The 26,772-nt window shown below is 46.7% G+C and overlaps 1 protein-coding gene across 2 annotated transcripts in view; it reads left to right on the top strand.

The window, feature by feature from the left end:
* Nucleotides 1-26,772, top strand: part of ACLY (ATP citrate lyase) — a 56,531-nt gene that overhangs the window by 18,730 nt on the left and 11,029 nt on the right. Inside the window, exons 3-20 of one of the 2 annotated variants that reach the window (XM_053360934.1) lie at nucleotides 185-307; nucleotides 793-855; nucleotides 1,197-1,387; nucleotides 3,589-3,668; nucleotides 5,390-5,520; nucleotides 7,386-7,504; nucleotides 8,402-8,538; nucleotides 10,780-10,841; nucleotides 11,285-11,402; nucleotides 12,206-12,360; nucleotides 13,384-13,474; nucleotides 14,357-14,386; nucleotides 17,907-18,048; nucleotides 19,797-19,965; nucleotides 21,302-21,406; nucleotides 22,067-22,263; nucleotides 23,388-23,469; nucleotides 24,912-25,022. In XM_053360934.1, the coding sequence (XP_053216909.1) occupies nucleotides 185-307; nucleotides 793-855; nucleotides 1,197-1,387; nucleotides 3,589-3,668; nucleotides 5,390-5,520; nucleotides 7,386-7,504; nucleotides 8,402-8,538; nucleotides 10,780-10,841; nucleotides 11,285-11,402; nucleotides 12,206-12,360; nucleotides 13,384-13,474; nucleotides 14,357-14,386; nucleotides 17,907-18,048; nucleotides 19,797-19,965; nucleotides 21,302-21,406; nucleotides 22,067-22,263; nucleotides 23,388-23,469; nucleotides 24,912-25,022 (2,106 nt within the window). The remainder of the gene's footprint in view (nucleotides 1-184; nucleotides 308-792; nucleotides 856-1,196; nucleotides 1,388-3,588; nucleotides 3,669-5,389; nucleotides 5,521-7,385; nucleotides 7,505-8,401; nucleotides 8,539-10,779; nucleotides 10,842-11,284; nucleotides 11,403-12,205; nucleotides 12,361-13,383; nucleotides 13,475-14,356; nucleotides 14,387-17,906; nucleotides 18,049-19,796; nucleotides 19,966-21,301; nucleotides 21,407-22,066; nucleotides 22,264-23,387; nucleotides 23,470-24,911; nucleotides 25,023-26,772) is intronic. The other variant, XM_053360935.1, reaches the window with a different exon arrangement.

Consider the following 26,772-nt stretch of genomic DNA (forward strand, 5'->3'; position numbering starts at 1 on the left):
AGAGCTGCGAGTGCGAGCGCGCCCCCCCCAGATGTTGCGCCCGGTGCGGCCGGCCCCCCCTGCACCCCCCACGCTACGCCACTGCCTGGAGGTAGGCTGTATGAAATGTGTATTGCTTTGTAACGATTTGTTGGGTCTCTGGACCATAATAAAGATTGTTGTTCTTGTTTTTTCCAAATCCCAGCGTCTCGTGGTGAAGCCTGATCAGCTGATAAAGCGGCGTGGCAAACTTGGCTTGGTGGGGGTGAATCTTGACCTGGAACAGGTGAAGGCCTGGCTGAAGCCGCGTCTCGGACATGAAACCACAGTGAGTGTTGCCATTATTTCTCTGCCCCACCTGCTTAACCGAGCTGCTGTCAAGATGAAATGCTGCAATAAGCTTCCTTTTGAGGATGGGCAGGATATTAACGAAGCAAATAAAAAGCGGCAAGATTAATTTATGACCTTAAAAGAAGGCATTTTCCGTGGCAGCCCACTAAGTTGTGGAACTGAGGCACCTTTATTAATATAGCTTCTGGTGAATGTTGAAGACATACCTCTTTGTCCTGGCCTTTGAGGTGCATCTTTTTAAGACCCACCTTATTTTTGTAATTTAAAGTTATTTTAAACTGTTTTTAGTATTGTGCTTTAATGTGGTAACCCACCCTGGGAACTTAGGGTGAGGGGCAGGGAAATGATAATAATTTTGTGAGAATGTAGCACTTCATAATGCAGGGGCGAATAATACCTTTTGTTTTCGATATCTGGGTGGGGCTTCTCATTCAGAGTATGTTTGTTTCTCATTTTCCACAGATTGCCAAAGCTAAGGGCATCCTAAAGAACTTCTTGATAGAGCCTTTTGTTCCACACAAACAGGTTAGTTTTATTTGTACACGCAAGGGGAGATTTTCACACATAACAGTTATTGCAGGAACATCTTTAGTCTTGCATCATAAAGGTTGCTACTCCTTTCCTCCAGGACTCTTTTCCCCACGGAGTGGCTTTTATTAATCAAACCAAAGAATTTTGAAAACCTTGCAGAGAAATTGGATAACCTCGCCTTGAGGCAACGAACACTGTTGCAGGGAAGGGTATTGGAAGCTTTCGGCTAGCCCGTATTCTCCTTCATATACTTCCATTGGTTCCGAAAACGCAAAAAGCTCTGCTGGTCTTTGGTCTGGTAAAACCTTTACCATCCCGGTGTCTCAAATCCACAGGCGGAGGAATTCTACGTGTGCATTTACGCAGCCCGCGAGGGAGACTACGTGCTGTTCTACCACGAGGGCGGTGTGGATGTGGGGGATGTTGACACTAAGGCTCAGAAGCTGCTGGTGCGCGTGGACGAGAAGTTGGACGAGCCCAGTGTCAAGAAGCATCTACTGGCACATGCCCCGCCGAACAAGAGAGAGTAATTCTGAAATCTTGCTCTTTTTATACATATATTAAAATGTTAATTGTGGGTTATGGACAGTCGTGTTTTACATGACCGTGCAGGCTAGGTACCCCAGCTCCCCCCACACCCCCGAGTAGAGCTGGACGATATATTGATAAGTTGTCCGAAACCGGTATGGCATTCAGATCGCACCAGCTCCAGTTGCCTGCGGATGGAAAAGGCTTAGGCAGGCAGGCAGGCAGGCAGGCAGATCCCGAGAAGGTTCTGATGAGCACCTTCTTGGACTCCATCTGCCTATGCCCTTGAGGAAGCCCCCTGCCACTCGTGAACCTGAGCAGTATCGGGGCTTGCTCAGCTGGGGGTGGGGGTGGAAGGCTTCCCATCCCCCATCTGAGCAGTTTAACGAAGGACCGACACTCCTCGTTTGCGCAAGAGCAGGGGAGGCATCTGGCCTTGTTCACTAGGGCTGGGCGATGCATCCCTGCTGCTGTTTCTACCTCCCCTAACGCGGTGGAACAAGAAGCAGGCGAGATACATTCCAGACGTGGTATATCAGCACATCACGGTATTTAGCTGCCCATATAGCACAGTGTTGAGAACCAGCCCTACTCCTGAGAAGAGCTTTGTTTCGAAGTCATCCAAAAGGTGTCTTCTGTTTTGCTTTTACAGTGGTACCTTGGTTTACAACCAGAATCCGTTCCGGAGGCCCGGTTGTAAACCAAAACAGGTTGTAACCCAAGGTGCGCTTTCGCCAATGGGGCCTCCAAAAGGGGGGGGGGGCTGTAATAAAAAAAATGGGTTGTAATGCAAAAAAAGGGACATGCACTTCCGGGTTTGACGTGGTTGTAATCCAAAACAGTTGCAAACCAGGGTACCATTGTACATGGCAGGCAGAGGTTCCCGGGAAGGGTTTGGAAAATGCTTCTGGGCCAGCTTTAGTTTAAAGGGACAGGAAGGAACTGCTTTTCAGTACAGTGGTACCTCTGGATGAGAATGGAATCCGTTCCAGAGCCCCATTTGCATCCTGAAGTGAACGCAACCCGCATCTGCGCATGCGCGTTACGTCATTTTGAGCGCCTGCGCATGCGCGAGTGGCGAAACCCGGAAGTAACGTGTTCCGTTACTTCTGGGTCGCCGCGGAGCGCAACCCGAAAATGCTCAACCTGAAGCAACTTCAAGCCGAGGTATGACCCATCAGATTTCAGTTATTTTCCTCCTCTAGCATCTGAAGCTGTCAGGCAGGACTTCCACGCTCAAGGCCCGGGTATATCTGTGGCTGGAGCAGGCCAGCCATATAGTGGTTGGCTGGGCTTGAACCAAAGCTTGTAGTCGCCACTTGCTTTGCCCCCTCTGCCCCTCTCTGGACAAGATCCCCTCCAACCAGCCATTCCCATAGGAGACACCAGTGGATAGGGGAACATACCCTTCTGGACCACAATGCTTGAAGGTGCCCTGAACAACTTTGGGTAGCAGTGCCCAGCTCTCCTCCGCCTGCGTTCCTTGCTGTAGCAAGAAAAGCCAGCCCAGGGAGGGTTTCCTGCATGGCAGAGGCTGTTTAGGCATCTTGACCAAACAACCCCCAAGCCTTCATCTCAGCGTAGGAGCTGGTGCAGTGGCAGGGACTGCAGAGCAACCCACGGGACAGCCCTTCACCTGCCTCTGCGGCTTCGAAATCTAGAGGAAGGCCATCAGCTTGCTAGAGGGAAGTGCTGCTTGCTATGGCGAGCATAATTGTCTGAAGTCCACCTGGTCTTTAAGAAAAGCATCCTTAGTAATCACAAAGGTTGGTAGAGAAAACATCCTCTGTTTTTTTCCTGTCCTTTTTTTGTTTCTGTGGTGGTGAACAGCTGGGTTCTTTCCCCCCCTTTTTCTTTTCTTTTTACACTAAAAAATCCTTTTCTCGACATGGAGGTGCCCTGCTGACATTTTGAAGGAGCCAGCTTTCCTTTCAATGTCGTCTTCAGGCGGATAATAAATGGCCTTTAGGGAGGGATCGCGATGGCAGATGACGCAGTCCCAATGTCTGACTCATTCAGGCCTGGGCGTCTGAAACCTCAGCTGGACTGACGGCAGACAGACTGAAGAAACTAACGATAGGGCTGTATAACAGGCCCAATGTGGAGTGTCTTTGGTGTGCACCCATTTGGTTTTGATGAATTTGTCTGTGTCTGTGTCTGTTTTCCCATTTTGTGTGTGTTTCTGCCTTCTTTATATAGTGTCTTGGCGAGCTTCATCTCTGGCCTCTTCAATCTTTACGAAGACTTATATTTTACGTACCTGGAAATCAATCCGCTAGGTAACTCCTCTCTGTTGTTTTTCAGTGAAATGTCCACATCTCATTCATTCTGTATTCTGCAGTTCTCAATTATACGGCGAAGTGTGGTGGAATAGAAAATGAAGATGGAGCACAGGGCCACCACTGCAGACAGGCAATGTGTTTCCATGAACTTGTTCTTGTCAGAATAATTTAAATTAGACCTCCTCCACAAACAGGGAGCGTAGAAAGTGTCCATCAGTCTTTGAGAGCGCTGATGCAAGCAAATCTTTTCAGAGATTAATTTTGACGTCGAGTTCTCGTAAGCCGCCAGAAACCAAAGTCTTCGCCAACAGTGTAGAAGAACAAATCTTCAACCTCTGTAAATCAAACGAGGGTCAAACTAGATGCAATATAAAATGCACTGTCGTCATTCTCCCTCCCTTGTGAGTTTAAAATAACAACCATGTCCCCTCCCAGCTTTTTTAAAAAATACATTAAAATAAATGAAAAAGAGGGTAAATGATGAACAATGATGTTTAGCATCACATCTAGTCCGGTCCTGAGAAATCCACTTTGATCAGAACATGTAGCATCCTTTATTTCTGAGGAACACTTAATAGTTTTATTTATCTAGGAATTTTATTCGTCTAGGGATATATTGTGCAAATTCACTGCATCCTTGCTGCATGTAGCAGGCATGGTTGGTGTATTGCATGATGTGTGACCTTCCCTTCCCCCAGCTCTATAATTCCCAGGGGCTTCTTTTGGCCCATGGTGGGTATGCGCAGGAAGCAGAGGTGGGGTTGGGGATGACAAATTTGCCTGCCACTTCCTGTTATTGTTAAAGATACATACTGCTTATATGCCAACATGGCTTCCAAGTGGTTTGCAACTATAAAATCAACCCACAATTAAAATACACGTAATATTAAAACATCCTTAATTGAAATATATAATCAAACAAATAACAAAAAAAGCCACTAAAAACCCACCTCTCAGATTAAAAGAACTAAATACTTAATAACCAGACCCAGGTGCCTTCATGAAAAAGGAGGGGGGAACGACCCACAGATCATCATTAAACTATTATACACTTAATGCATTCAGGAGATAGTTGTAAGAGAGGTATTTGTAAGAGAAAGCCAGTGAAAGTTGGCTTATTCACGTGTTACGCAATGTTACTGGCCTTTCACCCAGTAAAGATAAAAGGGAAAAGTCTAGCTCCTCTTTCAGGCCCTGAGGGAGACACATTTTTTAAAAATACTTCAGGATCCACTGTGTTTATTTTCTAAGTAAAAGTTTTGTTCTGAGTCTTTGGATGCTTTTTGTTTTGTTTTGTTTTCTGGGGTACTCCTGCGATGTGAAGCAGCCTGCAGCCATGTTCATAATGGTCAGAAGTAGTTTGCTGCAGACTAAAAGGCACTTTGGCACATAAACATCACAGAAAGTGACCATGTATGGAGTTGACCTTCTTCAGCATGGACTGGCTGTGGGTCTTGGGTAGATGTTAGCCACCCCTGTCTTTTCTGCGTCCAGATTTATTCCAGAAGTGTGCTCCAGCCATTGGAAGGTGCTGGTTGTGCTATGGTGGTGGATCTGGTTCAGCACTCAACAGGGAAAGACCCCATGAAATTGAGAACCATTTCCTACCTAGGCAACACCTTGAAACTAGATGTTTTCCATTCGTTTCTCCTTGTTAGCTGGTTCATGCTGACTTCCTCCTTCTTCTTCTGTCTCCCCCTCTCCCTTCACCAACAAAGTTGTAACCGCAGATGGCGTTTATGTTCTTGACCTTGCTGCGAAGATCGACGCAACGGCCGACTATATCTGCAAAGTGAAATGGGGCGATGTGGATTTCCCCCCTCCCTTTGGAAGAGAAGCTTATCCAGAGGTAAAAGAAAAGGGCTGCTCTTAGGGTGGTGTTAGGGAATTAAGGTAGCCTAAGTGCGTTCTGTTGAGCGTGAGGCTCCTTGACTCCAGCTAACTTGCAAAAAAGCCTCCATCTCGAAATCCGAATTCCCATCAGAACAGTTTGGTCCCACTTTGGTCTCCCAAAATCCCCTGTTGCTTGGCAGAATGTCTCCAGCGTTTATCTGATGCTCTGGCATTTCTTAATTTAGTAATTACAGCAATTGCACAAAATACAAACCAAGGTGGAAGGTTGTTGTTTTTTAAAAAAGAATTGTTGTCTAGCCAAGAAATCCATTTAGATACCTCTTTTCTTCCCTGCCCGCCAACCCCCATTAGTGTGTTATGGCTCAAGTGCTGACACTTAACTCAATTTGGCCAGGTTTCTAATGGATGAGTTTTAAAAAAAACAAACACAACCTCACTGAATCATCCCCCTTGCCAGGCACTAATGAAGACTCTTAGACTGTACACTTGTTAAGAATATTAATGAACTTGGGTCTGGCCTCTGCAAGAACAGAAATGAATGTTCTCAAAATGCACAGGATAGGAGCAGCTCCCATAGGAAGCCTCAATCTCTGTTGTTAACTGAGGTTTGGGCCCCTACCTAATCACTTCATCAACCCCCTTTTCCTTCGTACACCTTTCTTGAACATCGGTTCTTTCGTCGGTCCCTCCAGTGGTAGCTGTGGTAGTTTGGCTAGCCTTGGAGATGAACAGAAAGCACCTCTCCTGTTTTTCACTGGTTTTCCTCTCTCTCATTTTGGGGGGGTGCTTCTACAGCATTATTTGGGACCTGGGGTAGTCCAACTTCCTTCCTCTTCAGATCTAATATTTGCACCAGAGATTTACATTGGCCTGGAATCGTTTAACTATAATTTATCAGATTCCCATAGCACCTCACAGTATAAAATTGCCAGGATGACAAGTCTGGTATCCATACTTGACAGGTGGGGCAAGCACAGGGGTCCATTATCCTGGAGGACCAAACACAACTGATACCTGACTGCCTTTTTTAGAAATAATAATAAGGGTTTTTTTTTAGTGGCTTGATACTTTGAAGAGAAACCCCAGTCCAGGCGGTGGCTGAATCCCTCCAACGTTGTTATCCTCAGTACCTCTGCCCCCATCAAACACCACTGGGGAATGCTACTGAAGTACCACTGAGCAGATAGTTTTGCTGCTTTCAACACTGCCACCCAACCCTTCTGCCTCGTTAGTTTTTTGGGGTGAAAGAGTGGGAAAGTTTATCATGCCCGGTGGCCTCCTGAGACCTGGCCTTGACCTTACAGGCTTGTTTACATTATTATTATTATTATTATTATTATTATTATTATTATTATTATTATTATTATTATATTCAGCTTAACAGGAGACTGGGGACTTGGGTTGAGAGATCAAGGGAATGCCTGTGTAAACAGGTGTGCCAAATGTCACGACCTCCCTCAAGGAATGATGGAATCGTATTGATGTAGGGGGAGAGGAGCCATGATCGATGACACACCTTGTAAATTCCTGAGGGTGGGACTAGATTTTATCTTTGGAAACATTGGTTTCAATATACGTGTTTGAAAACACAGAAATGAGTGCGAAGATGTGCACCTTGCCCCATTTTGACTCCAGAAAAGACATTTATCTGGCTTCATAACTCAATGGGCGAGCGAGTGTCATTTAAATTGATCTACGGGCATTTGTGGGGGGAAATGGAAATATGGGGAAAGGATTACTTGCTCCTCCTTTATTTCCCCCCACAAATGCCCTTGGCTTTGTGTTATGAGAGAAGTGTGGAGTTTACTGTTTTTTCCTTAGAAGTTTTGATTCTAATAATATGAGGGTTCTTGTCTTCAGGAAGCCTATATCGCTGACCTTGACGCCAAGAGTGGAGCCAGCCTAAAGTTGACCATCTTGAATCCCAAAGGCAGAATATGGACCATGGTGGCTGGAGGCGGCGCCTCTGTAGTGTACAGGTACCAAGCACATATCTTGTGGGAGTGGCAGCTAAATAATGTATGGTTCATCCTAAACTCCAAGTTCCATCTTTTGATTAGTCATCGTTTGCTCTTCCTTGCCCAATCATCCCACACGGGTTAATCATTGTTGAAATGGAATGATGAGACTTTTGAGAGGTGCCTGGAACTCTCTCGGCGGTACATTGCCCTTAATACTTAGGAGATTTTGCTATCCCTGAAATGGAGCCTACGCTTAGGCCTTAGACAACATATTCCATATAAATACACAGACTGATAACCTGATACATGATTTGCCACCCTGGGAATCTCTGCTATTTTTGCTTTGCTTTCAAAATGCAGTTGTAGCAAAAATGTATAGTGAGAATTCTCAGGTGTTTAGGCTTGTGGAGCGCGGCTTCACATATCAATGCTTGAGACATGGTGGTCCTGCCACATTTTTTTCCAGTTGCCATGGTGGCTGGAAGAAACTGTGCTTAGGCTCAGTTATGACCACTGCTGGGTAAATTCTTACCAACCCTTAACTTTGGGAAGCCGAGCATATTTTATGCAAGATAATTTGATACGCATGCACACACTTCAATTCTGCTAAGTGGGTTCTAATCCTCGCTAACTAAACTGGCTTCTCTGTTTCTGCAAAGTTCAAAACTTCACCACCACCTCCCACTGTTGGCTGAGCTGCCGTGTTATCACATGGACATTTTATTTAACTACTGTGGCAGAATTTTCTGACTCTGAAGAGCAGTTCAGCCAGGCTAGCTGATGCTCTTGCCTCAGTTCCTCGTTGTGAACTAGGAACGCAGCCTCGTTCTTGCTCCGCTTTCCATAGGCTCTTATGGGCATCCTTGGTTTCGCAGACTGAGCCTTCTTAATATCACTTGTGTGCCTTCCACTTAGTGACACCATCTGTGACCTTGGTGGGGTGAACGAACTCGCCAACTATGGCGAATATTCCGGAGCTCCCAGTGAACAGCAGACCTACGACTATGCCAAGACTATCCTCTCCCTCATGACACGGGAAAAGCACCCAGAAGGTAAAAGAGAATGTGTGGGGTGGGCGGCACCTCAAGCCTGGGGACTGTTAGAATTCCTCCTCCATGATTGCAGTCATGGGATTGTTGTCTATCACATGATGGTGTATGTTTTGACTCCACAGAGTGGGAAGTCACGGAGACAGGATGTTTAAGTTACTCTGTTCCATGAAGTGGGACTATTGTCCCTCATTCTTTTTCTCTTTGCTGTCTGATGCTAGAGAGAGAGGGAGCCATGTTACAGTGCTCCGTGTGTGTTTATATGTAAATAAAGTCGATTAGCCAAAATGCTGAGTTGCTGAAGTCTGTTATGCATAATGCACAAACTCTAAGGATCCCTAAGTGTGCCGGTGTCGGTTGGCATTGGTCGCTGTGACGTTCGGGCTGAAGAAAGCTTTTGAAGCTCCTGAACGATCAACCAGGAGGGAGAGAACATGCCAGCTGGGCATGTGTCTCTGCCAGGGTCCTGCTTGAGTGTAGGCCGAGCTCCTGACAGGGACCATTCTGATTAGCCCAGGAGGCCATGCCCACTCCCCAACCAACTCCCCCTCTGACCAGTCATGCTCCACACCTTCCTCAAGCTTTTTTTGCCTTCCTGGAATGTGCTGCTGAACTGTGACAATGCTTGGATGTGGAATGGAGAAAGGTGTGTTTTGTGTGTGGATGTAGAAACCTTGGGTGCGCCTTTTGTGTGTCAGGAGTGTGGTTTACTATGAAGCTGTTTCATAGAAATACTTGTTGCTCTTCGATGCAACACCTTGGTGGTTGGATGTTGGAACCACCGTTATCTTGAACCCATCCTAGTGCCTAGAAATGACCCAGTTAATGGTCCAGGCAGGATTGGCCAGGAAAAAGAATGTGACAACAAGCGAGGGAGAAGCAGATAAAGAGAAGAGAGGGAGCTGGCAGGTAGAGAAACTCAGATGGGAAAAGAGGAGAAGGTCAATGAGAGGTGAGAGGAGGAGGGACAAGAGGAAGGAACAGTAGCAGGAAGGACCCGGTTTCTGACCTGGAAATGCTCCTACCTGGCTCAGTGAAAGCTGAGGGGCTTAATGGCCTCCTGGCCCCACAACCAGCCAGATCCTTTGGGGACTGAGACTCCCTGCCCCAGTGGTCCTCTAGGAAGGCCTAGCCTCAACCAGACGCTACAGGACTTCTACCCTGGTGCATTTTCAACAACACCTTCCAAAGAAGCTGGTAAGCATTTAAGTCCTGTAACTGCTTGCTGCTGAATGTGGTGATAATGAGCAACTGGGTTTGTGCAGAGCTTGCTGAAAGACAGCTTTTCTCCCACCCCCAGAGACATCTAGGTGCATTCAGAATTGCTTCAGGGAACCAATGTGTGCATGTTATTTTAAAATGACCCACGGCTATATTGGAGCATCCTCCTGGCCAGTGCTGGATTTACATATAAGCTAAACAAGCTATAGCATAGGGCCCCACTCTCTTGGGGCCCCCCCAAAAAATTAAAGGAAAACTGGATGTACCTATTACTAGAAATACCGTCTTTTACACTCACTAAGTGTAAGAGGGCACAAAGGTCTGCTGTTCCAATGAACAGTGTGGGCTGCTATGCTGATATTGACATTATATAAAAAATCCATTGTATTAATGACAATTGCATTGTACAGGTTATAACCTTAATTTCATATTAATAAAGCTTTTTATAATTATTAGTAGTTTGCATCATATATTTACACCTATTATTATTTCATTTTATAGTGAGTTTCTAGAGACTAGATTATGAGTCTTTGTAAATTGTGTTTCTAAAGGAACTCTTGTTATTGCCAAATGCCAACGTGTTTGCATTATTAAGTTTGTTACGAATAAAAAATCATTTTAAGTTAGAGCTTAATAATTATTTCACTATTAATATACTACTACTTCATTGTATTTCACTGTTAATATACTTCTTCTTAATTGTATTTCAGTTCAACAATTACTTTGATAAAATACATATTTTGTTAGGTGCAAATGGCTTTAGATACCTATCAGGTCCATCAATTACCATATAGCATATATTCAACACAAAAACAGCGACAACTTGTTGTTGACAAAGGACAGCTGGACATATAAAGGGCCTTTTTACCTTCAGTAGCTTAGGGCCTCATCAAACCTAAATCCAGCCCTGCTCCTGCCTATCAGCTGCTTCTAAAGCGCTCCAGGCCTAGAATTATGTTCTGGTATTTCTTAACAAATCAACTCCTTTCTCTTCCCTCTTGTTGCTTCCTCTACCTTGCACAGGCAAAATCCTGATCATCGGAGGGAGCATTGCTAACTTTACCAACGTGGCTGCCACCTTTAAGGTAAAGTTGATCCCGAAAAGGTGCATGGCACTGGTCATTCATATTGGCATCCTCATCTGAGTACGCTGGTAAAGAAACATTTACGTTTTGCTGAGTTTCCAGGGTGGATTTGAACTGAACTGAATGGGCTGTTGACTCAGCACTGTCTGTGCGAGTGCTGAGGGGAACTTAGGTTTCGTCTGGGGCAAGTTGCAGCACTGTGATAAGGTTCAGTACCCTTGCGAGGATCAGAAAATAGGTACTGCCTCTGGTCTTTTATCCTAATTGCAGTGCACTGACCAAGGTAGCCTGTCCTTTAGCTTCTGCGGTGAGAGGAGGCAAGATCAGGCGAGGCAGAGAGATGTGGTGTGAGCATCGTTAATGTGGATTTTGTTGGCTTGATAGCTAGAGCTAGCCATGAGTGTCTGTGCATGATTCTCTGTTTTTCATATTTCCTTCTGCAGGGCATTGTGAGGGCTATTAAAGATTATCAGGGCCCTCTGAAAGAGCATGAGGTCAGGATTTTCGTGAGGAGAGGAGGCCCAAACTACCAGGAGGGCTTACGAGTCATGGGGGAAGTAGGTAAGCAAAACCCTGAGGATTATTTAAACTTCAAATACTTCCTGCTTCCTCATTTGCTTTTATTTATTTTTGCTCTCAACCCGGGTCCTTAGCCTCCTTTAAAGAACGTTGATGACAGCTGGCAGCAAAGGTTTCTCAATATGGCCCCTGGGGTTCCCCATCTGACTTCCAGCATGGCTGATGAAAATAACCTTTATGCCCCTCAGCCAATCTCTTGAACTGGAGCCCAGAAGCAGGAGAAGGAAAGCCAGCAGACTTTCCAGTGCTTGTTCCGTTCAAAACATGGTTCTCTGTTTAAAAACCAGTGGCTGGCCCCAGGGCATTAAAGACTTGGTAACTCCAACTTTTGATATTCGGGCTACGTTTTTTTTATGCTGCTAGATTAAGACTTCTCTCTTACACCTTCTCCCAGTAGTCCTAAACTTAACAGGTGATGGTCATTGCTGTGCACTCATAATAAAGCAAGGCCTCTCTTTAACTTCACCGTACAGTGGACGCTCGGGTTGCGAACGTGATCCATGCGGGATGCATGTTCGCAACCCACAGCGGCGCGTCTGCGCATGTGCGGGTCGCAATTCGGCGCTTCTGCGCATGCGCAAAGCGTGATTTAGCACTTCTGCGCATGCACGACTGCCAAAACCCGGACGTAACCCGTTCTGGTACTTTCGGGTTTCGGGGGTCCATAAGCAGAAAAAACGCAACCTGAAGCGTCTGTAACCCGAGGTATGACTGTATTTCTATAGTGAGTCTTTGCAGGGAGGCTGCAGCCTGTTCTGATTCTGCTCTTTTTCTTTTGCATTCAGGGAAAACTACTGGCATTCCTATCCACGTCTTTGGTACGGAGACCCACATGACTGCCATTGTCGGCATGGCACTGGGACACCGGCCCATCCCAAACCAGCCTCCCACGGCAGCCCACACGGCAAACTTCCTCCTCAACGCCAGCGGCAGCTCCTCGGTAAGGCTGGTACTGCAAACCTGAGAGCCGGAGTGGGTAACAGTGTCAGACTAGGACATGGGAGTAAAGGTAAAGGGACCCCTGACCTTTAGGTCCAGTCGTGACTGACTCTGGGGTTGCAGCGCTCATTCGCTTTATTGGCCGAGGGAGCAGGCGTACAGCTTCTGGGTCATGTGGCCAGCATGACTAAGCCACTTCTGGTGAACCAAAGCAGCGCATGGAAACGCCATTTACCTCCCCGCCGGAGTGGTACCTATTTATCTACTTGCACTTTGATGCGCTTTCGAATTGCTAGGTGGGCAGGAGCAGGGACCGAGCAATGGGAGCTCACCCCATTGTGGGGATTTGAACCGCCGACCTTCTGATCGGCAAGTCCTAGGCTCTGTGGTTTAACCCACAGCGCCACCCACATGCCACCAGGGTTCAAAACTCCAGATGGCCTTGAAGCTCGCTAGGTGACCCTGGGCCTAGTCACTGCCTCCCACTCTAACCTACCTCACAGGGTTGTTGCAGAGGGATTAAAGGAGGGAGGAGAGAACCTTGTAAGGCCGCCTTGAGCTCCTTGCAGGAAAAGGCGGGACCTGCCAGTAAGAAATAATAATAACCCTATAGCACAAGGGTGGCTTATTTCCTGGCCCGAGGACCCACACTGATCCAGCAACCACTTCAAGGGTCACATGCCAGTTCACGCATAGATCACATGCGGGCACACTCAATACGCATTCATGCTCGCCACAGGAACAAATGCACACAAACTTAGGTAGACAGCCCTCCCTGCTCCAGCACTGGGAATGTTGCCTTTTACGCTTAAAGAGTAAGGATTTATCTCCTGTCTTGGTGCTGTGGCGTTCAGTACTAAGATGAGAGGTGGAAGTTTCCTCTTCCTGCCCTTTAGGGGAGATTTCTAAAGAGCAGGCAGAGGGATTTCATCTCCTTCCACTGTGGTTTGGTGGCCTTGATTGGGGCTGTGTGTGTGAGCGAGCCACTAACCCCCTTTTTTCTGGCTTCTCTATTCCCCTTCAGACCCCAGCAACAAGCAGAACGGCATCTTTTTCTGAGTGCAGACCAGACGATCTGGCTCCGGCAAAGAAGGCAAAGCAGACAACGCTTTCTGGTAAGCTCCCGGTTCCTCTCCCGTTTCTTTGGATTCCCTCGGAGTGCCTCTTTCCCATTCCTGCGTGCTCTCCCTTTGCACTGGCTGCTGGAGCGTGGAAATCGGAAACGTAATATTTTCAGGGAATCCTTTCCACGTCTGTCCGTCCGTCCCCCTCTGCCCCTGCCCTGCCAAGGAACATTCGCCATGGAATCCCTGCATTTTGCAGATAATTTTGGTAGCACGCTCTCTCCTTTTGCATGTTGCGTTGACTAGGTCTGTTGTGCCTTGTTTCTTGCCTTGAGAAAAAAAAACCCTAGGCATCATTGTGTCTTTCTTTAAATTCAGGGACAGGGTGGGTGGGTTGGAGATCTTCTGAGCATCGCCTTCCACTGGAAACCTCCCCTTCAGCATATGAGCATGTAACGTCTTTGCACATAGCAGCACTCACTTCCTGATTTGTGCAAGGCAAGGTTTTTAGCTTCCGTTGTTGGCAGCTGCAATGCGAAACCAGTGCTGTTTGCAGGAATGTGGCTCTGGGTCTGCCTCTTGTGGGATCCTCTCCCTTCCCTGGAACTTTTATCTCCCACACCAGCTCCCCCTGCACATCCCTGGGGTTGATGCCCCAAAGTTTGAGATCCACCAATTCTGGGCCAGTTGCCCGCCACAATAGTTTTCAACCGCCCCGCATTGATTGACACCTTTCCCCCTGTCCCTACTAGCCTGGTAAGATTCGAAAGAGCTCCTGGGTTCCTAGGCACCCGGTTTGAAAACCACTATACTTAAGATTGCAGTCGTTTAAGCCCCTATCCCAACCGCCCGCCCCCCCAGCATAATGTGAGATGAAAGCCAAGACAGGCAGCCTTGTTGGATTTCTTGCAATGGTGATTCTCTCTTTAACAGATGCGTCCCCACCTCCAAGACCTGTTCAAGGTAGGACCCCACCACTAGCTCAGCTCAGTGTCCAGCCTTGCTACCAGCTGCTTGTGCAGTTAATTTTCAACGGGTGTCCTGTGTGGTTTTTGGTTTGGGTTGGCCGGTGTTATTCCTGCTCTTTATCCTTGCAGTTTTGTTGCCTGGTTTGTCTCTGTCCCCTCTTGCCCCTGGTAATGTGGCTTTTTAAAAACACCTCTCTCTATCTCTCTCCTTTCCCCTCTTGCCTCTTATTTATTTTAATTTCCCCCCCTAAAACACAATTGTGGGAAAAGAAGGGCCTGTGATCACCAACTACCATATTAGTCTGCATATAAGTTGCCCTCGAATGCAGGCCACACTCCTAAAATGAAAGCGGGGAGGAAAAATACCATAAATCACTGGCAGCATCCAGTGTCTTTCACGGTCTCTGGATTCCGCTCACAATGAACAATTCTCTTGGCAACCAGTGCCACCTGTTGAGAAGGACGGGCAATGGTTATACACAAGGTCCCACCTTAAATCACAGCTTTTCTACCTGTTAAGACAGTGATTATAGACCTGTCTCAGGTTTTATGCAAGCCAGAATTGGGGAAAGAGTGCAGACTATATTCAGACTGATGTGGTATTACTGTCAAGTCTTTTTAAACCTCTCCCTTGCTCTCAAGAGTGGTACAGTTCCAATGCAATCTTTATTGGCCCTCCTGCTATTGAATTGTGAGCTGGTTTGCCACCAACTTTGCAGATGTCAGGCATATAGTGCTTTCGCCACTGCAGAGGGCAGAAATCGACTGATGCCCCCCCATCTGTGTCCATAGCCAGCGGTTTTTAGTGCAGTGCTGCAAATTCAGACTGGATTTATTTATTTTTTAAGAGCGGAGGAGGAATTCCACAAAAATTCAGACTGTGTCTATCTTTACCTGTCTCTATTCGTGCTCTTTGATCGGCACCATCTTATCCTTTAGTCACTGGAGTTTAGAGTAAGCTGTTCTTGCTGAGGAATTTTCTGTTGGGAATCTTCATCTGCATGATTTTAATAGGCTCACAGGAATGCAGTGCTATAGGACAGAAGATGCTATTCCAACAACGACAACAACGTCCTTCCGTCAAAATATTCCCAGGAAGGATCACATCAATAAAACCATTGCAAAACAAGTTTTTTTCCTGTGGCTTACAGTTTGTGGTTTGTCTGGGGAAGCTGAACCACCAGCTGGGTTTGGATAATGGCTTGGCTTAGCTTAGCACAGCAAAGAAACAGCTGGGGAGCCCCAGTCTTCTCTCTGGGAGCCCACATGTTGGTTCGCTTGCTTACATTAAGCCATAGCACAGGGGTAGGCAACCTAAGGCCCGTGGGCCACAAGTGGCCCAGGGGGGTCGTTTAACTGGCCCATGAGCCACCCCCAAATTGAGCTGCCCTCTCGGCGAATCCCCATGCGCTGCACTAAACTGGTGCAGCACAGCACTGGGACTTGCTTCCGCAGCGCCAGAAATTGCATCTGCGCAGACACAGGTGCCGAAAATCACTTCTGCGCAGACGCCGAAAATTGCATGCTCAATCCGACCCCTGCATAGCATTACCTTAGCGTTGAATGTGGACGAGGGCGCTAAAATAACTTCTTGCATATTGCCTGGCGTTCCTTGATGGAAGAGCAGCAATAAGCGAATCAAATCCTGGATTTCTCCTTCCAGCTAGGAGACGGGATACTTGTTTTCTTGGTCCTTCTCCCTTGTTTTCATCCTGCCTCTGTGTCTTGCTCCCTCCCCCAATCCTTTAGGCACTTTAAGGTTTGGTCTGTCATAAAAAAATCAAATACCCTTTTTTGACCCTATCCCACTTCAGCATTTGTGGTAGATTGTGGTGGTTTTTAGAAGTCTGGTTGGTGTGTTTACGCTGCTTTTGTGTGCTGCCACTCAGCAGAATGAAACTTTGGGTGGGTAGCTGGGGTCTCTGGTTGGGGACTTCCCTGGGAGTGTGTTTGCGTGTTGGCGATAGAGTGGCTGCCATTGTAATGAAAACCACCAGGGCAGCCTTCCTCAGCCCAATGCTCTCCAGATGTTGACTCCATCCTCCCTGACCATTGGCCAGGCTGGCTTGAAGGTCTGATGGAAGTTGGAACCCAACGATACCTGGAGGGTCACCCCTGTTTTAGAATCATCATTACAGCTCCTAATTCCAATATAGCTTTCAGTATCTACAACAGGAAAAGCATATTGCAATGGAGGGATTGTCCCACCTCCGTAATTAAATACTGGGCAACCTTGTTGGTTGCTGCTCTGTCCCCACAGGTGTCAGGTGTTTGGGATTACAATTGAGGAGCTCTCAAACTTTGCTATAAGTGAACTTTCAAGTCTCAAATCACTGCTTCCCAAGTCTCTGCAGATGTACCACAAGACAAAGCCAGATACCCATATACTCTCCTTTCCTGGTACTGTGGTTGGCTGGTTTTCAGTCTTGTGGTTTCAATATTGAGCAGGTTCCGTTTTATGTGAGTGGCCTTGGGGATCCCTCTGAGATAGGAGGGAGGTGTAGAAAGCTATGGGACACCTGCTGTTCCCCCTACGCCATCAGCACTTCCAGGTATGCTCCAAAATATGTAGCTGGGCATTTCGGCATTATTTCAAAACTCCTGATAGATGTATTAAAATGGGAGGCATGTCACTCTTATACTTGAAAATACTTGTGGGGTTTTGTGTGTGTGTGTGTGTGTGTGTGTGTGTGTGTGTGTGTGTGTTTTGAGGATAAAATTGCCCTCAGAGAAGCTGCCCTTGTTTCTGCACAAGTTGCTGTTTAGAGCAATCCCTTGATTTGGAGAAAAGCAGAGACTCGTGCAGAGATGCAATGGGCAGCTTCCTCTAAAGCTGAATAGTTTTGCTATGGCTCTGCACCAGGAGTCACTGAATGATCCAATGCAGAGGGACACCAAAATTGTTCAGTTCAGAGTGTTTCACTCTCCTGGGGGGTGCTTAGGGATCACAGAAGCTTTCCAATATGAGTCTTTATTTATTACAGCTTCGTAGTTTTTCTCTCTCTCTCTTTGTGTGTGTGTGTGGCAATATTTTGTGTCCACCATCCTGCAGTTTCTCTCATTCTTTCTGGAGAGCACCGACTTTCAGGAGTGAGAAGTGCAGCCGCTTTTCATTGTATTGATTTAGGGGAGCAGTTGGGTCAGTCAAGATGTCCATTTAAGAGGGGATTTTCAGAAACGCCCCAAGATTGTCTGAACCCCCTTTGGAAGAAGCTTACAGCTTTGTTTACATATCTTTGTAAGAATAGCCAGTGTGTAAGAATAGCCAGTGTGGTGGACAGGAAACCTTCCCAGTAAGAAGCTGACGACTTTGGCTGCTTTCTGTCTCTCATGCTTTGCTTCCTACGAATGGCTGGTATGCGCCTCCTTCCTGTAATGCAGAGAGAGATGCTTGGCCAGGGATGGCTTTTGCGGTGGCGTGCCTGGCCATGCGTGCTGCTTGGAGCCTTTCTGTATGGATGTTAAACGTCTGGCCCTGGGCGGGCGGGGTCGTCTTGTCTTTTCCCCTCATGCAGGTAAAGCCACCACCTTGTTCAGCCGCCACACCAAGGCGATCGTCTGGGGGATGCAGACCCGGGCTGTGCAAGGCATGCTGGACTTCGACTACGTCTGCTCCAGAGATGAGCCTTCAGTGGCTGCCATGGTTTATCCATTCACGTATGTTCGCAGCGCCTCTGTCCCACGTGGGGGTGGGGGGCTGCTCCCATTCCATCTTCCGGGATCTCAATTCCTTTCTGCCATTTTTCTGCGGCGGTGGAAATTTGTAGCTAGGCTGGGACAAGCGCTGTCCTGCTAAATATTATATATTTCCTCTTTCCCCCCTCTTTTGTTGCAAACTTGTACATTGCTTTTGTGCTTTGCCCTCCTCAATCTGGTTCCCTTTCATCTCTTGTCTCGGATTGAGGCCCCAGTGCAGTGCCGGATTTACGTATAAGCTAAACAAGCTATAGCTTAGGGCCCCACTCTCTTGGGGGCCCCCAAAAAATTCAAAGGAAAAAAAACTGGATGTACAATTCCAAAATATACGATAAAAAACAGATAAAATAAAACCTACATACAGCAACAGTGTTTTGTGTTGTGTAGGCTCCTATGATGTAAGTCATGGGCCCCGCCTGCTAGCCTGCTCCCTAAAATATCACTGGTTTGCTCATTTCTATATATAGGGTGCCTACATTCTGCATGGACTGGTTGCCTCGCAACATGTGCAAATGGCTTGAGATACCTTTTAGGTCCAGAAATTACCATATAGCATATATTCAACACAAAAACCAGCGACAGTTTGTTGTTGACAAAGGACAGCTGGACATAGAAAGGACCCCATTACCTTCAGTGGCTTAGGGCCTCATCAGACCTAAATCCGGCTCTGCCCCAGTACATCCCATATCCTCCTGCATCATCTATGTTACACCTACCGTACATTGCAGCTTGTGTCATGGTCCTTGGCATCATTTGACATTACCTGGTCCTGGGGATTACATAGTACTTGTAGAATCTCTGCCATGCATGTACTTGTTGCTTCTTTCCACAAACTAGCAAGCTGGTAGAATTCCATTATCGCCCATTGCATTTGCATAGCTGCCCCTTTCCTGTCCTGTTTCCTTCCTTTTCTTTTCCGTGCTCTCGTTAGGGCTGGGCGATACCTTGTTTTCAACATCACGATATATCACCAGCTAGTCATCGCAATACATCACAATATCTGAAATAAGGATGGAGCTATGTAGAGGCATTGGCTGGCTTCATGGTTTTCTCCGCATCGTGGTTTTTGCATAGAGCACACACACACACACCCATCTTTGATTTGCAACATATTGCCAGGTCAAGAATGATGTAAGCAATATCACAATACGGACCTCAAACTGGTTTTGGACGATATATCGCCTAGCCCTAACACACGTCATGATTCGTGATTTATTGCCAGGCCAAAAATTATGAAACCAATATCAAGACAATAGACTTCAAACTGGTTTTGGATGATAGATCAATATATTGCCCAGCCCTAGGAAACTCAGCCACAGGTAAATTAGCTTCATCTTGGCTGTGCATAGAAAACTAGCCTGTTCCAAAGGAGACTAGGCTGGAGCCCTCCTGCTTGTGAGCTCTCTTCTTGAGGGATTGTTGTTTCTGTTGTATGGATGAGCATTCAGACATGTTTGCCCCTACCCTGAAGTCTGGCATACCAGATGGAGATTGACCACCTCAGGGAGAACTAAGGCTTAGATGGAGCCGGGAAGAGAAGTTCCCATTTACCTACAGCAACAGAAGCTCCACAAGTGTTGCCCAAAGCAGTAATGCACATTCCCCACACTGGGAAACGTGCCACTGTTTTCGCCCGCATGTGCACCTTCATTTCTCTCTCTGTTGCAGCAGATAATTAATGTTGGGGCGTGTGATGCGTTTCCTTGCAGTGGGGACCACAAACAGAAGTTCTACTGGGGCCACAAGGAGATACTCATCCCTGTCTTCAAGAACATGGCAGACGCCATGAAGAAGCACCCGGAAGTGGATGTGCTGATCAACTTTGCATCCCTCCGCTCGGCCTATGACAGCACTGTGGAGACCATGAACCACCCGCAGGTGTGTGGTGTGGAGTTGGCGGGATCTGTGACCCAAGTCCTGAGGAGGAACAGAAGCAAACAAAAAATAATACAGTGGTACCTTGGGTTACATAAGCTTCAGGTTACAGACTCAGCTAACCCAGAAATAGTACCTCGGGTTAAGAACTTTGCTTCAAGATGAGAACAGAAATCGCGCAGCGGCAGCAGTGGGAGGCCCCATTAGCTAAAGTGGTGCTCCAGGTTAAGAACAGTTTCAGGTTAAGAACGGACCTCCGGAACGAATTAAGTACGTAACCCAAGGTACCACTGTAATTCTGTTCCTGTGCAAGCAGTTACACCACAGCTTCCAGTCACACATAGACTGAATGTGCAAAGGGCGGGGGGGGGGATTGGGCCTGCTGGCTCCCCCTGTGCAGGGTTCCTGATCTTGTATGACCCCTGTGCACATAGGGCTAGGGGGATGCGGGTGGCACTGTGGTCTAAACCACTGAGCCTCTTGGGCTTGCCGATCAGAAAGTCGGTGGTTCGAATCCCCATGATGGGGTGAGCTCCCATTGCTCTGTCCCAGCTCCTGCCAACCTAGCAGTTCGAAAGCACGCCAGTGCAAGTAGATAAATAGGTACCGCTGCGGTGGGAAGGTAAAAGGCGTTTCTGTGCGCTCTGGTTTCCTTCACAGTGTCCCGTTGCGCCAGAAGCGGTTTAGTCATGCTGGCCACATGACCCGGAAAGCTGTTTGCGGACAAATTCTGGCTCCCTCGGCCTGAAAGCGAGATGAGCGCCACACCCCTTAGTTGCCTTTGACTGGACAGGGTCCTTTACCTTTTTAGCTTTACTTTTACACAAGGCTATATACACATATATCTAATTGTGTCTAAGGGCCACATTCACAACTTCTATGAAATACATAAAAGTCAGGAGGTAGAAACATCGGGCACAGTCTTCCCATCTGCCTCATTCCTGGCCAAAATGATCAGTATACACAAGATCTGAAAAGCCATAGCATTTGGGCAGTTCTGGATGAATGAGATATTTTCAAAGTTTGGGGGGACAGAGCTGCTTTGCTTTTTCTGCGCGCCCCCCAACTAGCAATGCTATGCAGAATAATGTAAATTTAACTTGCCTAATTTATACAGGTTGCAAAATCCAGCTTTTATTGTGGCAGATGTTTGATTGTCTGATGATACCCACAGTCCTGGTTTTAGGATTTCTAAGGAAACTTCTTCATTTTTAAATCCTGCACCCAAGAGCTTTAAAAAGCCTTGATAGTTGCCAATGCTTTTCTGATCCTCCCTATCGCTGAGAAGGGAGAGACTCCAGGAAGTCATTGCCGGTGTTGATTTTTTCTTGGGCTGCAGATCCGCACTGTGGCCATCATTGCAGAAGGCATCCCAGAGGCGCTAACTCGCCGGTTGATCAAGATGGCAGACGAGAAAGGCGTCACCATTATCGGGCCTGCAACGGTGAGAGAAGAAGGAACCATGGCTTTCTGTGGCTTATTCTGCTTCGTTAATTTGTTTTTAACGTGCGTTGATGTGAAAATCTATAAATTATTTCCTGCACAGTGGTAAAGTATAATAATAATAATAATAATAATAATAATAATAATAATAATAATAATAATTATTATTTATACCCCACCCATCTGGCCAGGCCTCCCCAGCCACTCTGGGCAGCTCCTAACAGAATATTAAAAACGCAATAAAACATCAAACATTAAAAACTTCCCTGAACAGCGTTGCCTTCAGATGTCTTCCCCGCCCCATTTTTGTTCCCACCACAAAAATTGTGGGATCTGGTGAAGCCATAAATAAATACATGGGGGCTGAATCAGATCCCCAAATTGTGGGTCACACCTTCTACTCTCACAGATGGATCTGTTACTGCTACGTTGATGAAAGACCTTTTTTTAAAAAAAGGCAAATGGAGGGTAAATCAGTTAGGAGCAAATATGCTCTGTGATTGGCTCTGGGCCTGATTTGCATATCCAAAAATCCCTTGTCACATGTACAAAAATTCTGGATTTGAATTTCCCATTTTATGAGAGTTTTCGAAACTGTTGAGCTGTTACTACACAAACTACAACTGCTCCAATATTTCATCTCCTTCGTTTTTGTTTATAGGTAGGTGGAATCAAGCCCGGCTGCTTCAAGATCGGAAACACAGGTGGAATGCTAGATAACATCTTGGCATCTAAGCTGTACCGCCCCGGAAGTGTAGCTTATGTCTCCCGCTCAGGAGGGATGTCCAATGAACTTAACAACATCATCTCCAGGACCACAGACGGCGTCTTTGAAGGGGTGGCCATTGGTGGGGATAGGTGAGAGCGGCGGCCCAAGCGATATTCCGTGTATTCTGAAATCCTTGTTCAATCCATCCATCCATCTCCTTTATTGGCACACACAGGATACAAAAGTATACAAGTCAAAGCGTAAAATTGACATCTGTTCGTAAAAGGAGATACTTTTAAGACGAATCTCTTACAGTGATACCTTGGGCTACGAACTTAATTTGTTCCGGTGGTCCGTTCTTAACCTGAGACCGTTCTTAACCTGAAGCGCGCTTTCGCTAATGGGGCCTCCCGCTGTTGCCGTGCCGCCAGCACATGATTTCCGTTCTCATCCTGGGGCAAAGTTCCTAACCCGAGGTACTGCTTCCGGGTTAGTGGAGTTTGTAACCCGAAGCATCTGTAACCCGAGGTGTTTGTAACCCGAGGTACCACTGTACCATGGTACCTCGGGTTACATATGCTTCAGGTTACAGACTCTGCTAACCCAGAAATAGTACCTTGGGTTAAGAACTTTGCTTCAGGATGAGAACAGAAATCGTGCTCCAGCGGCGCAGCAGCAGCAGGAGGCCCCATTAGCTAAAGTGCTTCAGGTTAAGAACAGTTTCAGGTTAATAATGGACCTCCAGAACGAATTAAGTACTTAACCCGAGGTACCACTGTACAGACATAATAAGGCTAAAAAGTGCCTCTCAAGTCTTACGGCGACATAGTTTTAATTCCACATTCTCCCTAATGCCATGCCTACAACTGTTCCGTTGAAAGGAAACCCTGAAGAAGCCAGAGCAATCTTAACTTTTCTTTCAGCATAGGGTTTAAATATTTACCACAGATTTTTGCATGATATGGGGAGTAAAATAGAACAGTTGCAATGGTTTTGACCTGTTTTACACCCTAAGGAAATCCTTGTTGTGTGAATTGTACTTCTAGTTTTAAAATACACCCACCCACACCAGTTGTGCAGCCCAGTGTTTTGTGTAATGGAATAAATTCTTCTATCCCTCTCTGTTGTGGACAGAGAGCCGCCGATAAAAATTGTTGAGCCTTCGAGACCGGAGTTGAAATCTGGGCTGTTTGTGTTGTACAATATTCTTTAAGCAGCAGAATCTTCTTAACATAAATGCCTGATTAAAAAAATGTTGTTCCCTTGTGCCTAGATACCCTGGCTCCACTTTCATGGACCACGTTTTACGCTACCAAGACACGCCTGGGGTGAAGATGATAGTGGTGTTAGGAGAAGTGAGTACCTTCAAGTTTGTTTTTCTGTCTCCAGCATCACTTGGCAATGGTATCTTTGTGGCTTCATCTCAACATAGGAACATACGGAGCTGCCTTATAAGTCCTGTTGCTCCATCTAGCTCTGAATTGTCTACATTGACTGATAGTGGCTCTGAGAGTTTCATCTAGAAGTAGATGATGATTTGTGTGGTCAGTATGCCCAAAGCTCCACTGTACACTACAGAAGCAGGAATGTTTGGCCGCAGAGGAGGCTGACTTGAGTCCTCACATGACCTTCCTTTGCATTTGCTGAGCATTGTCTTCTCAGTTGTGCCACCACTGTTGCGAAAGCCCCTCCTTCCAGAAGGAAGCTTGACCAACAGCACCTCTGTATTCCCTTTAGACATCTTGCGCTCTTATTTTGCCTGGCATTTGGCATACGGGCTTTGGGAAAGTATTTTATTTTGCACCTGCTTTTTCTCTGAAGATATGGGACTTCTATGAGTTCTTTTAAATACAGTGGTACCTTGGTTTTTGAATGCTGTAAACCCGGAAGTAAATGCTTCAGTTTTCAAACACATCTCAGAAGTCAAACATGCTGCAGCAGTTTCTGTACTGAGTTTTCCGTATTGAGTTTTCCATACTGAGGCTTCCGTATTGAGTTTTAGGATTTCAAACATTTTGGAACTCGAACGGTCTTCCAGAATGGATTACGTTCGAAAACCGAGGTACGACTGTGTGTGTGCGCGCGTGCACACACACACACACACACACACACAGTTGTACCTTGGAATTCGAATGGAATCTGTTCCGGAAGTCCGTTCGACTTCCAAAACGTTTGAAAACCACAGCGCGGCTTCCGATTGGCTGTGGGAAGGTCCTGCAGCCAATCAGAAGCTATCGGACATTCAGCTTCCAAAAATAGTTTGCAAACCGGAACGGTCACTTCCGGGATTGCGACATTTGGGAGCCAAAACATTTGGGAACTAAACTGTTCAACTTCCAAGGTACGAGAGAGAGAGAGAGAGAGAGAGAGAGAGAGAGAGAGAGAGAGAGTGTTGTAGGTAGCCTTTAAAAAAAGCAACCTCACTGGCCTTTCATTTTATGGGGTTTACTTTAAACTGCATTGAATGGCACAACAGCATACAAATATTTAAATTAAAACAAAATCTGCACATCTTCATCCTTCGATACAGGATTTCCCAAACTTGGGTCTTTGGCAGTTTTTGGACTACAGTTCCCACCATCCCTGACTACTGGTCCTGCTGGTTAGGGATGATGGGAGTTGTAATCTTTTTATGTAGCTCTCTTTATAGTTCTGTAGCCCTTGTGGTCCAATTTCACCTGCAAAAGTGGGGACTGATTTAGCGAAATACTTTTTTCTATTTTAAAGAGCGCTGTGCCCACATGGGTTGAGTTGCTGCCCTTGGCTCCTTTTTTCTTTTCTTTTCCCTTTTTTTTAGATTGGAGGAACGGAGGAGTACAAGATCTGTAGGGGTGTTAAAGAAGGCCGGATCACTAAGCCTGTTGTCTGCTGGTGCATTGGGACCTGTGCCACGATGTTCTCTTCAGAGGTAAGGGAGGAATACATTGAATGGGGGTAGAAAAGCTATTTATTATAGTTGGGAGTGCTGGATCTCTGATTATATTAAACAGCTGTCGAAGTCACGGATTCTAAAACTGGGAATGCATATGGGGGCGGGTACGTTTCAACGGCAGCAGAATTCCCGGACCTGTAGCAGAGTGGCTCAGCAAGTGCTGCTTGTGTGCATGAGCTCGCAGAAGAGAGAGTCCATATGCTGTTGTTTCAGTAAACTAGACAGCTTTATTTACAGCAAGATAAACAATCCATCAGGGACGCGGGTGGCGCTGTGGGTTAAACCACAAAGCCTAGGACTTGCCGATCAGAAGGTTGGCGGTTCGAATCCCCGCGATGGGGTGAGCTCCCGTTGCTCGGTCCCTGCTCCTGCCAACCTAGCAGTTCAAAAGCACGTCAAAGTGCAAGTAGATAAATAGGTACCGCTCCGGCAAGAAGGTAAACAGCGTTTCCATGCGCTGCTCTGGTTTGCCAGAAGGGGCTTAGTCATGCTGGCCACATGACCCGGAAGCTGTATGACGCCTCCCTTGGCCAATAAAGCGAGATGAGCGCCGCAACTCCAGAGTCGTCCACGACTGGACCTAACGGTCAGGGGTCCCTTTACCTTTACTTAAACAATCCATCGGAAGATGCAGACATTGCGTATTCCTTGTCACGGCAGAAAAACGAAAGCAACTCACAGACCAAGAAAACAGCCTCCCCCCCCCCATGTGGAGAAAGCCCCTCCCCAGATGCAGGACACACTGAGCTGTTAACCCTGTAAGCTCTAAACCTCACAATGGAAGCCCGGCAGCAACCCAAAAGGGCTCCTAGGTGCAAGTTACATTGTGATGAAGCTTTTGGCACCGAGAGAGGAGACCGCTGGATTCTCGGTGGGAAAATGAGGTCGAGGTACATCCAAATACGAACAGAAGAAAAGCCCTTTTGGATCAGGCCCATAGTCCAGCATCCTGTTGCTGCAGTGGCTGCAGGAAACCGTCAAGCAGGGCTTGAAAATGAAAGCAGCCCCCCCCCCCCCAAACCTGTGGTTTCCGGTAGCTGGCATTAAGTAGCATTTGTTTGCTATGATGTTAATTTAATGAATCGAACACTTGTCTTGCTAAAGACCAGGGCTGGATTTAGGTTTGATGAGGCCCTAAGCTACTGAAGGTAATGGGGCCCTTTATATGTCCAGCCGTCCTTTGTTAACAACAAATTGTCACTGTTTTTTGTGCTGAATATATGTGCTATATCATGGGTGGGCAAACTAAGGCCGGGGGCCGGATCTGGCCCAATCGCCTTCTAAATCCGGCCCGCGGACAGTCAGTCCGGGAATCAGTGTGTTTTTATATGAGTAGAATGTGCCCTTTTATTTAAAATGCGTCTCTGGGTTATTTGTGGGGCCTGCCTGGTGTTTTTACATGAGTAGAATATGTGCTTTTATTTAAAATGCATCTCTGGGTTATTTGCGGGGCATAGGAATTTGTTCATTCCCCCCCCCCAAATATAGTCTGCCCCCCCATAAGGTCTGAGGGACAGTAGACCGGCCCCCTGCTGAAAAAGTTTGCTGACCCCTGTGCTATATGGTAATTTATGGACCTAATGGATATCTAAAGCCATTTGCACATGTTACCATGCAACCAGTCCATGCAGAATGTAGGCACCTTATATATAGAAAGGAGCAAACCAGTGATATTTCAGGGAGCAGGCGGGGCCCATTACTTACATCAGAGGAGCCTACACAACAC

The sequence above is a fragment of the Podarcis raffonei genome, chromosome 13 (genome assembly GCF_027172205.1).
Source record: "Podarcis raffonei isolate rPodRaf1 chromosome 13, rPodRaf1.pri, whole genome shotgun sequence".
Taxonomy (NCBI): domain Eukaryota; kingdom Metazoa; phylum Chordata; class Lepidosauria; order Squamata; family Lacertidae; genus Podarcis; species Podarcis raffonei.